Source organism: Egretta garzetta, unplaced genomic scaffold (assembly GCF_000687185.1).
Source record: "Egretta garzetta isolate BGI_Z169 unplaced genomic scaffold, ASM68718v1 scaffold118, whole genome shotgun sequence".
Lineage (NCBI taxonomy): Eukaryota > Metazoa > Chordata > Aves > Pelecaniformes > Ardeidae > Egretta > Egretta garzetta.
In genome coordinates, this window is record NW_009260484.1 from 3,650,762 (window position 1) to 3,665,089 (window position 14,328).

At 37.6% G+C, this 14,328-nt stretch overlaps 1 protein-coding gene across 1 annotated transcript in view; it reads left to right on the top strand.

The window, feature by feature from the left end:
- Positions 1 to 13,714, top strand: part of COG2 (component of oligomeric golgi complex 2) — a 31,399-nt gene extending 17,685 nt beyond the window's left edge. The window contains exons 11-18 of the mRNA XM_009644185.2: positions 1,154 to 1,215; positions 2,642 to 2,793; positions 4,001 to 4,201; positions 5,030 to 5,102; positions 6,307 to 6,449; positions 8,681 to 8,820; positions 11,591 to 11,771; positions 13,372 to 13,714. Coding sequence (XP_009642480.1) covers positions 1,154 to 1,215; positions 2,642 to 2,793; positions 4,001 to 4,201; positions 5,030 to 5,102; positions 6,307 to 6,449; positions 8,681 to 8,820; positions 11,591 to 11,771; positions 13,372 to 13,473 — 1,054 coding nt within the window. The 3' untranslated portion in view covers positions 13,474 to 13,714. The remainder of the gene's footprint in view (positions 1 to 1,153; positions 1,216 to 2,641; positions 2,794 to 4,000; positions 4,202 to 5,029; positions 5,103 to 6,306; positions 6,450 to 8,680; positions 8,821 to 11,590; positions 11,772 to 13,371) is intronic.
- Positions 13,715 to 14,328: the final 614 nt, after the last annotated feature.

Here is a 14,328-nt window from a genome sequence, read left to right on the forward strand (position 1 = left end):
GAACAGTAGTGAACCCCACATCGGGGAAATTATTTTCTTATGTAAGAAACATTCAGCAAAAAACATTTAATTGTTAAAAATACGATTCCATACTCCAGTCGTTTTCACCACAAGACTTAAAGACACTGCTCTGTCAGTGGAAGTGGTGCATAGGCAGGAGTGAGGTTTTGAAGCCATTTCACAAATATTTCTGAAGTATGAGTAGTTGCTAACCACGCATCTAGTCTATTAGGAGTTTGAACAAGAAAAGCTAGGTGGTCCCCTGTTCTGCTCTGGAAAGGACAGTTAAGAGGCTTTAAGAGGAGCCCTAAAAGTTTATAATTAGTAAGTTTGATAGAAAGGCTTACAGAGTTACTATGATGCACATAAAAGTAAGAAAGGGGAAACCATTGATGACAGAACTTTGTATAGGGAGCTTAAAATGATAGCTTTGTTTCAGCATTTAGAGGGAAAACCTGGTTAAAGAAGAATTTTCAGCTCTTGCTTGACAATTTTTAGATGAGGGAAAAGCTATGTTGTTTATCCAGTATACTTTAAATATGGGAAAGTGTCCGATGTTTTAGTATTAACTTTGCTGTTATACCAAAAAAACTGGGGAGGTGGTAGTTTTTTTTACTTTTTTGAAGGGTGAATTTTTTTTAAAAAGGGGGTCAAGGCATCCTGTGAGGAACTATTGATTTTTATCAGGTACGGAATTGTTTGCAGAACCTTATGCCACAGTTCATTAACAAACATGTAGAAAGCTGAAGGCTCCAGTGTCACATGACATATCTGAAGGTCAGCTAAAGCGAGTATGAGAGTGTGTTCACTTTTACTTTAAAAACAGTAACAAAAAATTTCACTCCTCAAAAAGCTGAGGACTTACACTCTGTGAGCTATCATTTTGATAATGTTTGCAACCGTGACTTTAATAATTTCCCTAAGTATAAGCTTTGTATCTGCCTGTAAAATGTCAACGGTTCTCTTTCAAGTGTTTGAATGTTGGTCTGGTTTATATCCCAATTCATGTTGGGGAAAAATACCCCCACGTATAAAATTTGTGTATGTGCATTGATAGCACATTGAAATAATATTGAAATGTACATTGAAAAAATGTTTAGGCATGAATTTAAGCAACTGCTGAATTGTAATATTCAAAACTTTTGTGTCTCAGATTCAGAGAAATAGCAGGAGCCTTAGAAGAAGCACTTTCAGATACACTAGAGGAAGCACCAGGTAAAATTCTATTGCAAAAAATAATTTCTCTGTTGCAAAGAAATCGGTGGTAAAAATAGCAGTGGTTACTGTCTGTCTATTGAGTATTAGTAACATGCATCCTGCGGGTTCACAAGCTTTCTGTTTTCTGATGAACTGATCGAACAGTATAATACATTTTTATAGAGAAGGCAGTATGAGAGTACTGTTCCGTGTTCACTTCACTTACTAAAAACACCCCTTTTGGCAGCAGTCATTAACATATTTGTGGAACTATCTCCTCAGTGCAAGAAGGAACTAAATTATCATTTGGCATCCTGTAAGTGACAACCAAAAGGCTATGTGTTACTGGGGCATATTTTTCTTAATTGTTGTAAGGCTATATAGAGGCAAAACCATCTATCTATTGGCAGCATTTAGGCTTGCTATGGCTTATTGTTTTGGTGTCTGCTCCAAAAACATACATTGATTTATGAGCAGATGAGGAGTTGTTGTTTTGGTGTCTGCTCCAAAAACATACAAACATACATTGATTTATGAGCAGATGAGGAGTTATGCACAAGAAGGATTAGAGTGGAAGGGAAAACCTGTATATTCATTAGAAGTATATTGTAATAAAAAAAACTTATTTCAGTTAACAGAGTAAATATTCATGAAGAAGGCAACTAAGAGCCTTCTTAGGGGTGTGTGTGTATATATATGTACACACACATGCTCTCTGAAGCAAGCAAGGAGAAAAAAATCCTAATGGAGATGAAATACATTGTGTGTGCGTGTATGTATATATATATATATATATACACACACATGCTCTCTGAAGCAAGCAAGGAGAAAAAAATCCTAATGGAGATGAAATACATAAATCCTACCACTTCAAGGTGTTTGCCTGGAACTTGCAGACACATTCCTTAGCTCTCTAATTGTATGCTATAAAATGTTAGTACATGAACTGCTTTAGAAGTACTTGGTTTAAATACAGATATTCCTACTGTGATTTAAATAAATATTTCTAGCAGATAGATATTACTGTGACAGGAGCAGTAGTTTAGTGCTAAGGGAGTATTACTGTCGTGGCTGGCAAGCATGTTTAATATAACTTCTTCATAAGACAGCCAAAAATTATCCTGGAAATGTTACCTCCTGAAGTGGATTGTTTGGCCAAGCTCTTCCTGCCTTTGTTGCAGGCAAATTCTCATTTGTTGCTTTTGCCTGCACAGCTACAGTGAGACTTAATGGAATTTGAAATCTAAAGCAGTGAGGAGCTAATATTTTAAGAGTTTGTTTCAGACAATGCTTAATACATCCTCTTTGCTATCTTTGTGGTTGTGACTCTTTGTGTTTGGGGTTTTTTTTTTTACTTTTATTTGATCTCAGGTAATGCAGTTACACTGATGATCTTTGAAAAACGTACTTAGGAACTTGACCTTTGTTGTCTGATTGTTTCTAGCTGGTAGCTCATACTGTCTTTTGGCCACTCACATGGTCTGGATGAGTCTTCTGAAGTGTTGGTCAGATCAAATGTTTTTACCATTACTAGCACACCGTCTGTGGAAACTTAGTCTGCAAATTTTGGCACGCTACTCTGTGTTCATTGGTGAGGTAAGAGAACCAGCATGCTTATGGTTTTGGTGATTGTGTATGTCCATCCATAAGAGACCTTCTGAAAAAAAAGTATGTGACCTCTTTTTAACTGCTTTTTTTCTGAACTTAACATTCTCTAACAAGAACACTTTCAACCAGTTCATAGGAAAAAAAATAAGGGGGGGGGGTGGTAAGTTAATCTGGATCAATCGTTCAGTGTTGAGACTATAAACATGGAATTTTCATGGGCAACTGACTCAACATCAATGATTCCCTGTTTCTGAGCAGGAGAGGTAGTACTTCACTCTTCCACTCTGCTCCCAGCCATACGTGCTTCCCCCTGTTTCTTGTGTCATAGAAAGACAGCATGATAGAATAATTGGGATTTAAAGGGACTTCTAGAGGTCGTCTGGTCCCAGTTCCTGCTCAAAACAGGGCAAGCTTAGATAAGGTTGTGCAGAGCCTTTTCAAGTTGAATTTTGAGTGTATCCAAAGATGGCGATTTCACGCCTCCCTAGGAACCCTGGTCCAATGCCTGACCGCTTTTTCCTCATACTTGATCAGAATTTCCCTTGCTACAGTCCATGTTTGTTGCCTCTTACTCTGTCACTGTACATCAAGGAAAAAGTCTGATTCCATCTTCTTTATACATGCCCCTTAGGTAGTTTAAGACAGCAGTAGTATCTCCCATTATTCTTTTCTTAAGATTCAGTGACTCAGTTCTCTCAGCTAAATTGGCTTATGAAATGTACTGCTAAATACCAGAGTTAAAACACAGTAGTTAAGTGAAGCACATGCCTGACAGCAGAGGGCTTGAGGAGGTGGGAAAAGGGGGTTGTTTGATAGCAGCAAGTCATTATGGTAATGTATTCCAGCATGTGAAAATAAACTGTATTTCTGCAAAGCAAATAATGATCAAATTTTTGGTATTGCACATTCCTCCAGTGTAGTAGTTAATTTGAACACCACACAGGTGAAAATTGCCTTAGGACTGGACTGCCCTCTACTATAGTGACAAATTCATTCCATATCATCCAACTCCTTAGTGCACCAAAAACTGTTTTAAAAATACATTTTTTTAATGTAATTTAGGAATGCTAATATCCTTTTTACATGTGGCATTCTAATGCTGAGAACTTACAAATCCTTTATATACTGTTTCTGTTTGTCCAACTTTATCTGCCTTCAATGTTACTAGGGTTCACGTCTCAATTTGATGTTTCAGGTTTCCGTAAGGCCCATTTCCAGTGAGAATATGAAGGAAAGCAAAAAATCTGTGCCAGTTGGTAGAAAGGAATCTTCTGTGAACCTCAACCCTAGTGAGGACCAAGGGAACGGGTCTTCTCCGGAAAGTCAGCCGTTGCCTTCTATATCTAGTGCTCAGTTGGTGTATGTTGCTGCAGATCTGGAGAGACTCCAGGATCAGGTTTGTGCTTGTGACTTTACTTCCAAAAGAGTCTTCATTGATCTACGTGCCAATATCGTTTGACATCTTGTTAAGGACATACAGTTGTTTAAAATAATGTACCATAAAGCTATTCTTTAATCTTAAATGCTAAAATTGGAGTCTTCTGATATAGAAAAATATCACCTGAAATAAACAGCCTACTCTGTGCTTATTTGGAATGGCAGATTATAGAGGAACCACTTCAGGTATTTAAACTCTCTTTATCAGTAGATGCTGGCCTTAACCCCTAAAATGATATGTTTCTGCTCATTTTTGGTGCAAAACATCACTGTGCCAGGGTCTTACCTTTGCTAGTAAAATCTCTGTTGCAGCTTGGATGGTGCAATACTCAGCTTTAATATTATGTTTTCTTTTAAATGTTTACTGGGTTTGGTCTTTGAGGTTGAAAAAGGTTTTATCATCATGATTATTAATGACCTAGAATCTTGAAAAGAGATGTATGGTATTAATTTTTGTCGAGTAGGGATTACTTCTGTGTCTTTTGGGTCAATAAGACTGAAATTTTTGTAATTCATGAAGTTGCAAGTTACATCTGGGTTGATAATATTTTCTTAATTCTAAATTATTTCCTCTGAGGACAACAGTAACGTAGGGGATTTGGGGCATAGGCCTTAATTCCCGTGAATATTGTATTCTTCTAGTACTGGTTTCCCATAAGTGCTGTAAAAAAAATACAGAAAAGATTCAAGGTGTATTTTGATGCACTGTAAACATACAGAATGTAGCAAAAGTAGTTAAAATCTGTTTATAACATAACCGTATCTCTTTTGGGTTTTTTTAATTCAGATTCCTGACATCTTAGAAATGATTAAACCAAAACTTGAAATGATTGGCTTCAAGAATATATCTTGTATTGCAGGTAAAGCTGAGAGGCTGAATTCAGTCTCTGTCCCCTTTCTGCCAAATCCCCTCTGCCAACCAAACAAAATCAGCTTTTACACACATTTACAATGAAAATTGTGATAATACTAATGTTTTTATTACTTAATGAAACTTGCTTTAGTTTGTTAAATAGAAATTGAATAGATGTGTTGAGTCTAGAAAACATTTGATTAAAATTGAGTGAGTCTGAGTCTGAACTGCTTTGCTTTTTTGGGGGGGGGGGAAGGGAAGTGAAGTAAGTTGTCATTGTCCAGTAATTAGGGTGCTTCTCCAGGAAGTGAGGGACCTTAGAAGATTCATATCATATCTTTAAACTTCTACTTGTAAAGGAAATGGGGAAGAAGTAAGGAGAGGCTTTCCATTATCCAGCTGAAACTAAAATACTTCTCTAAAAACATTTTTCGCTGGCCTGATGAATCAAATAAGGATGAGAGTTATCAAAATACCTTAACTTCAGATGACAGAAGCAATTCAGTATTTTAGCTTCTTTTTTTTTTTTTTTTCTGTTTTTGCTGGGGTTTTTTTGTTTTGTTTTGTTTTGTTTTTTATCTGATCATTCTTTATGTGAAACACAGGGTCTGATTTTAATGTAGGTATTAAAGCCAGGCATGTAGCTGGGTGAGTGAACCTAGTCCCTGTCTTCAAGCATAGGCGTAAGTTCTGCACTGTGAATTCCCCTTCAATCTCTAAATCAGAGTTATTGGTAGATGTCCAAGTCCGTAAGACCGGTAGGAGCTTGTGCACATCCCCCCCTCAGTAGATGGTGTGTTTTCAGTCACAGCTTTTTGTTGAGCATGTTCCAGTCACTCCATAGGCAATTTAGGTACTGTGATAAGGAGTTTCACAACCACAGTTTCCTTGGTAGGTCAGAGCCTTTTGATTATGTAGCCCCTTGCTACATTGGTAATACTGAAAAAAATGTGAACTTGGAGACTGTTACTTCATCCCTTTTTTCCTTCCATTCCCTCCATCTGTTTTTCCAGATGAGGAGTGGTTGATGTTACTGGTAATGTTTTATAAATGGTTGGTGTGTATTTATTTAGTAAGCATCCTGTATTTGACACCAGCAGCCATTTAAGATAGTGAGTGAGATTGGGATGATGGAGGGGGCATGTCACATAATTTATGTTGTGATTGGGCAGGGTAGCTCAGTTTAAACTTTAGCATTTTTATTTCAATAGGAGCCTTGGAAGACTCAAAGACCTCTTTATCAGCCTGCGTGCCTACCTTGAATAACAGGATTATCCAGGATCTCAGCGAATCCTCCTTCGCTTACCTGAAGAGCGCACTGGAAGTTCCGAGGTTATATAGGAGAACTAATAAGGTCAGTGCTGGTGGCAGATGAAAAAATAAATCTCAGAAAGGCCTCTGCTAAGAATGTTAACCAGGCAGTGCATTTATGAATTCTTCAGACCTGTCCATATCTGTTTGACAGTCAAGATACCTATTAGATACTTGGAGATAATTTAGTGATTTACTGTTTACCTCATTGCAAAGGAAAAAAAATGGTATTTTCAAAATTTTAGGTAGGGTAACAATGATGAGGGCACAGGTGTGAGATAGAAGGAAGGGCAAGGAGTAGAACTGTTGATGTGCAAAAGAAAAAGGGTTAGCAAGAATAAATGTGTTTCTCTCGTGTCATAGCATATACCATAAGATGCAGTGCTGTTGAGTGGCAGGCTTCATTTGGGAGGATGACACTTCTGCCTGATGTGTCAAGAAACTTCTTCCCAGTGAGCTAGCTGCTTGGATTTGATTCAAAAAGTATCTTGCACAGAAGGAACAAGATGAGAATGGCTAAAAGGAGTAATCTGTTGAGACACTAATAAAAAGTAGTGGTGAAATACAGTACGAAAACAGATTGTCTGATCTTGGCTTGTTCTATTACTGTGACTTGCCTTTGCCAATCTGTCTGCACAGTTGTGTTGGTAGTTAGCTTGGTATCATTCAGGCAATAGAGAAAAATTTGAGTAACAGGAACCACAGACTACTACATCCTTGCCTAACTGGAACACCAAAGGCAGGCTGAAATGGGCAAGGGCACAGTTCTTTCCCATTTATCCCTCTCCCCTTGCTCTCCCTTCCTTTTTGTTTTTGGGGTGGGCACTGCCACTAGCAGTGCTGTACTTTTTTCAGTGGCTAAATGGAAAAAATTACAGCTGTTAAGTCTACTTATTTCAAGGATATTAAATTTCCTTTGGGTGGTAAACATTTAGGGTAAGCTGGAAGAAAAAGTTGTTCCTAAGGGAGTAGTTTATTACTTCAGTTTATTACTAGGGTTTCTCACTATCTTTGTTTTAAAGACATACTTAATCAGAAATTGTATTTGTAAAGAAGAAACAACCTCAAGGCTAATAAATTCATCTATGTAGTGACTAGGTTGTTCTGTCTTTAACAGAGAATATTTTTACTTAAAGAAAGAGTAGAACAAAGTGTGTAAGTCAAAGGAGGGTTAAAAACCTGACAACCCTACACTGTTTAGCTCAGTTATCTGAAAGCAAACTCTGCATAGTGGTTTAGTGGACTGCCATCATCTCTCTATTGTTCATGGGATGTTTAAGCAGGTGGTGGGTTAACTGTGCCAAAACAAAGACATAAGGACCTATCCATGTTCAGTTGAGTTGCTAGTTTGAGCTCTGTACTCCATGAGTGTGACTGCATTGCTCTCTTGGTCATCAGTCTAACTGGCTTTATGTGGTGCGAAGCCTGAACTGTTAAATAGGAGCAACACAACTTGAGTGGAGAAGGTACATTATTACAGTCATGTTAAGTTCTGGCAGCTTTATTTTTACTACGTTCTAATACTTTGATTTTTCAGCAGAATTCAGAATTTGGCATGAGGGTAGTCTTTGCAGGAATAAGATGCACAAAGACTCTTTGGCTTGGCCAAGTTCTAAGATTTGGAACTCTTAAGAGGTTAATGAGGTATTTCTGGTGTTGGGGGCTTTGTGTACCCTGGATATGTTCTGTTGCTCTGCAATGCATGAGGTTTACCCAAGCATTGTGTGGATCATCCCCAGAGACATGAAGCATTCTGCAACCAAAACTAGCTGAGCAGAAGATATTGAGGGGATATTAGTTATCCCAAAAGCATTCTTCTGGAAAATATACTGAGGGAGCAGCATGGTATAAGAACAGAAGGAATAATGTCTTCAGTTTAGTGAAGTATAGTACTAAATAGTAGGTCTTTTTAAAAAGATATAATAGGCTGTTGTGGTCACAGAGTCTGCTCAGCTTTCTTTGAAATCAGTGTGAGCAGGAAGTGCATTCAGGATCACGCCCTGGTAACAGGAGTGGTATCTCTCAAAAACCTTTGGTCATTTTGAACCCTGTTCTATATTATATCACATGGTATAACACTACTAAATGATTTTGTGATTATTTCTTTCCTATGTATGATGATGTTTTCATTGATACCTCGCGAATGGAGTATGTATCTATTTGCTTAGGTGCATCCTTAGCATTTTATATATGTGCTATAATTTGGTGTTGATGCTTTCAGTAAGTAAATTACTGGTTCTTTTTTCCTCACCTTGTTTCTCTGTCATCTACCAGGAGGTGCCAACTAAAGCTTCACCTTATGTTGACAGTGCTCTTAAGCCCTTCTACCGACTGCAGAATGAATACAAAGACATATTGAAGCAGCCCATGATTCATCAGTGGTTGGAAGGTGCCCTCTCTGAAAGCACACAGAAGTAAGAGAACCATACAGAATGTTCTTTGCATTAATTAAAAATTCCAGTCTCCATTGAATGGGCACAGGAAGAAACCAAAACACTACCAATTAATACAGCTGTAAGAAAACAAGAATATACACATTTGGCAGGATATTTTTATTCAGTTCACAGTTTAGTAGGGCAGTCTTAAAGCAATGCTTTCTTTAATTTATAGAATCATAGAGTCATAGAATGTTTTGGGTTGGAAGAGACCCTGAGAGGTCATCTAGCCCAACCCCCCTGCAGGAGCAGGGACACCGCTAACTAGATCAGGTTGCTCAGAGCCCCTGGCCTTGAATGCTTCCAGGGATGGGGCCTCCACTACCTCTCTGGGCAACCTGTTCCAGTGTTTCACCACCCTCATTGTAAAGAATTTCTTCCTTATATCTAGTCTAAAAATTGATCTTCTGTTTCCTAGTTAGCATCTTGAGGACTTCTTGAGCATGAATATCCATCTGCATTAAGTTCCTTAATGGATTTCATTTCTGTCTGTTTGTCTAGTTGTATTCTAAATTCACACTGCTGTGGGATGTTGCATTCTGTGAGTTCAACAAGTTAAATATATGACATGAGAAAGCAGTACTTGCTTTTGTTTGGAAGTTCTGCGAGATAATTTCATTGGATACACCCTACTTCTTGCATTATGGACAATTTATTCCTTGTGTCGGCTGTAATTTTCTAGATCTCTAATCTTGCTTCAGACTAAAGAGTCCCTTTAGCCTATTTTGATGTTTCCTGTTCCCATCTTCATAGCTGCTGTTTGCTGGTTTTCTTTGTCCTTTCTGGTCATAGGTGGTATAAGCAGAAGAGTCTGTCCAGGTTAAAGTGTGATGCTGGTGATTTCTGTCTGTCCTTACATGGTTTTCCTAATAATTCTTAGCATATTGCCTTGTCTGTTGACTGCTGCTGAGCATTGGATTGATGGTTTTTGAGAATTAGTCACATAATACTGAGGCTTTAAATTGTAGTCAGAATGTGAGTTCTTTCCTGCCATTTACCTCCTTATCCCTCCCTGCTGCTCCAGTTCTGGCACCTCTCAGGTACTTATTAGTGTTTAATGCATCTGCAGCATTTTGCAGTCTTTTTTTTTTTTTTGGTTATCCAGAATAAACTTTAAATTATAAGAGTTCTGACACTCAAATGTTCACTAACTGTCCTTTAAATTATTCTGAAGTATTTTGGACAGCACTAAGCACAGATTGGTCTGGATTCCACTGCTCACTTCCATTTTGCACAAAACCTGCTTATTCAAGCATGGTGTCTCTTCTTTCAACCAGTTATTAGTCTGTAAAAAGAAGCTTACTCTTAACCCATAGTAGTCGTGTTTGTTTACGTAACGTGGCTGAAGGACTCCAAAGATTTCTGGAATGTCAAGTCACATGCTTATAGAGCTAAAATATCTTTGAATCCTTGCCCGTCTGTCCATGTCTCTGTGTCTACTGAGCCTTGCTTTTAAAGCTTCAGTAAATCTGGTGACATCACACAAAGCGAGTAGCTGTTCTATAGTTCCTTGAATCCATCCAGAGCTTTTTTTTCCTCCAAAAAAGCAGTTTCTCACCATCTGTGTCAGTGTTACCAAAACCGACTTAAGTCCTAGGTTAAACACAATGGTAGGGGGACTGGGAAATACCAAGATACGAAAAGAGAGCATGGTTGACTTTTACTGGTATAATGTTACTTTTTGTAGAATGGTATCTTGAAACAGTTTCCATGGCACTGGCAAGCACTTTTTCTTGAGCTGTTCCTATCTAATTATCTCTTTAAAAAGCCTGCCTGCTTTCTGTTGCCTCCCTGTTTAAAAGTAAGCATCAAGAAGTTTCTTTCATCTTTCTTAATTCTTACAGTAATAGCTTGATCACTGTCATAGAGAAGCTCTTTGAAAGTTACAGATTTTAGCAATTTATAGAACATAGCTTAATCTGGTCACTTCTCTTATGGATCCTCTAATTTCCTATTGTTGCTCTATTTTCTCCTCTTAGCTGTTCTTAACAACTCACTGTCCTGGTCATCTGTTAGTTAATTTATATAAAGTTCTGCCCTTCCCATTTAGGCATGGGATTTCAGCCCATAATGCTTTTTGAAATGTTGTTGATTAGTTGATTTGTTTACCCTGTTTGATTCTATGCTTTCTTTGATGTGGATCCCAGTATGTGGGAAGCAATGTTTTATTCTGTCTTATGCCATTTCTAACTTGGCATTAGCATTCTTCTGACTTTTCCTGCCGGCTTCCTGAGAGTACTATTTAGATCAGTTTCTTCATTCTAGAAATAGACATTTCTGATGGTGTGCACTTGCATGCTCTCATACACACCTGCACTTCTAGAACTTGTCTAAAACAATGTATTTGGTTTTGGTTTGTCAGGCTGTTATTCTTGTCCTGCTTGTAGAAGGAATTTTATTTAGCACTCTACTGGTTGTATATAGAGGCTGATTCAGACTGTTTGAAATTGAGCAATCACATTCCTTGGTCTCTATTGAGTTCAAACATCTTGAAGAGGTCAAAAATGTTGAGATGAGAAGGAGGCGTCAACACAGAATGGCAATCTTCAGACTGACCTCTAGAACTCATGGTAGAAATACTGATTAATTGATAGTGATGGAAACATAAGTAGCTTCCTTGCAAGGAAAACCATTCCTCCCAGCATTGTTCATAATTTTTCTCAAGGTCAGTGAGGTACTGATGTGTGTGGAGTAGGCTTTTCTGTAAAAGTGTAATTTTTTTCTTTCTCATTAATTGTCCTTAATTTAGGTATTATGAAACTGTATCTGATGTGCTAAGTTCTGTTAAGAAAATGGAAGAGAGCCTAAAAAGGTTGAAGCAAGCCAGAAGAACTGTAACTTCAAACCCTGTTGGTACAAATGGGGGCATGAGTGATGATAACAAAATCCGACTGCAGCTGGCCCTAGACGTTGAGTATTTTGCAGAACAAGTAAGTTACGCGAAACAAGTTTGTTTACTACTATTACTGGATTTTGAAGGAAGCGAGGTAGACAAGGAAGGGGAAGCTTGACTTATTTTTTTGGTCTCAAAAGCTTTGTCACTGTGGTTTTGGTTTGGGGGGTTTTTGCTTTTGTTTTTTACATCTGTGTAATGGAGGTGACTTGAGACCTTGGTGATTGTAGGTACCACTTGAGCAATGCATGCTTTCCTGTCCTTTCTAATATAAATGCAAAACTTTCATTTCTTACTATTCAAAATCCAAGTACCACAGGCACAAAGAAGAAACACTGGACAGATCAGAGGGCAGGGACCTTCCTTAGCTCTGATGGAAACATCTTTATGGCCCTGCTTTTGTTTAGCTTCTCTCTGGGTATTTCCAGCCTTGACTTACTGCATAGTCAAGGGTGTGTTTGCAAGAGCTTTGAAAGGGTTAGCCTTATTTGTTCTGCTGTGTAACTGTAAGTTCCTTTCGGTGCCAAATATGAAACCTTAAATAACAAAACAAATAAAAGAAGAAAATATTCCAGAAAATGTGTGCAGTAGCTACATCAAATTGTATAAGCATACTGTTTTGTACTCATTTATTTCTGAAAATTATATATAGAAATAAACAAACTTCCAAGTCCGTATCATTACTTGCCAAGCAGTTGTCATCAGTCTTGTTTATGAGCCAGTGCTGTTGATGCATTATAACAGGTAGATAAAGTCTGCCTGTGTGAGAGCAGATGCTTTTCTCATATTTGAGACTTACCATAAAGGAAGAAGATTTGGGTGCAAGCATGAGAATCTTACTAACAACTACTATTTGGCTGTGGTTGGCCCTTTCTTCTTTTATTCCTATTAAGTGCACTAACATCACTGCGGTGTGAATTTAAGCCGAACTGAGATAGATTCTTCATAATCATTTAGGAGCCATTTTGGTACATTACAAAGAGTTCCAGTGGCAAACTCTTTTTCACAATCATTTCATTATGGTTTTATTTAGAACCAGATTTTTCTTTTTCAGTGCAATCTTAGTTTTCTCATGGCCGTATTTTTCTAATCATCAGAGCGATAGATTTCCTGGGTAAGAAATGACTCGTAGCAACCTCTCTATTTGTAGAGTTGTTTTCATCCCCCAGGAAGTTTGAGGCTAGAACCATAGGCTCTTGCAGCCTATTGAAATGCTTTCATCATCATGCTGTTGGCTGTTCTTGGATGTATTCATGTTTATCTTTCAAGCTTTGCCCAGAAGCCTCATTTGGGGTTTGAAAAAATTTCAGTTGAAATCAATGCATTAAAAACAAACTTACAGCCAAGTTTCTCTTTCTGACTGTTTCATTGGAAAACTTCCAACTGGCTTTAGTTACAAGTTGCCTAGAAGATGGTTAAATATTTTCCTGCAAGACGCTACATTAAATGGAAAGGCTTAACTGAGCAAAGTTGGATGCAATTTTTTTTTTTATAGTGTGCACTATATGCAGGGGTGGGTTTTTTTGCCGCACGTTGATACAGGACAAAACGTGGGTTTTGCGAAATGTTTTAAGTAGAATAATGAGTGAGCATTTGATGTTTTAAAGAAAATTAATGTTTCTTCTGTGTCTTTTTAGATACGAAAGATGGGACTGGAAACAAGCAGCATAAAAAGCTTTTCAGCCCTTACAGAGCTGGTTCTAACTGCCAAGGATCAGGCTGCAGCGGAACAATCCTAGATATTTTTGAAAGCATGTGACTGAAGATAAACAGTGTCCCTGAGAGAGACAATTTAACTCTTCTTTATTTTACCAAATAAGTAGCAATGAAGTGCTTCCTAATGTATCTTGAGCAACAAATCAGTGCATCTTCTGTCAAGATAGGTTTGTTTCACCAAAAGACTGAGAATTTACCATAGCTTTCCATTATATGGAAAGCAATCAAAAGTTCTAAACTTTCTACTGTAGAATAAAAGTGGAAGAAAATTTTTTTTTATTTTTGTTGTACATCTTAAAATGTAGAAGAATGAACTTATATGATGAAAATAGTATGTAATAAATTGTCTTCCTAACTTTTGATGTCCCATAAGTTCTTGAATCAAATGTATTCATTGATGGCTGTCAAAAACTCTCAAAGTCACTTTATTCCAGCTCTTCTGGAATAAAGAAAGTGCTTCCAGGAATAGGAATCGGCTGTTTCTTGTTACTGCTTTGTACTTACCTGCTTTCCCTCATCATGGGATATGGTTAGCTCCTGTTTGGGTTTTGAATGTTTTCGTTTTACTGATTTGTTTTTTTCATGGACCTAGCTGGTGAGAAGTGCTGCATAAAAAAAGCTCTTGAAGTACTTTAAATTTTAAAAATAATTTCTAGTATCAGTATCTAACTTACTGTCTGTTACATTCAGGCTACCTGTTTTCCTTCGAACTGAAACTTAATTCAATAAGCTAGAATTTATTGAGAGTTGGCATATTTCTGATTTGTATTCTACTGTCTATTAGAATTCAGGGGAATATTTTTGCCTCAATACATGTAGAATTCTTGTAACTTCAAACCTAGGTACTTAGTAGAAGGTGCACCTTTATATAGCAGGAA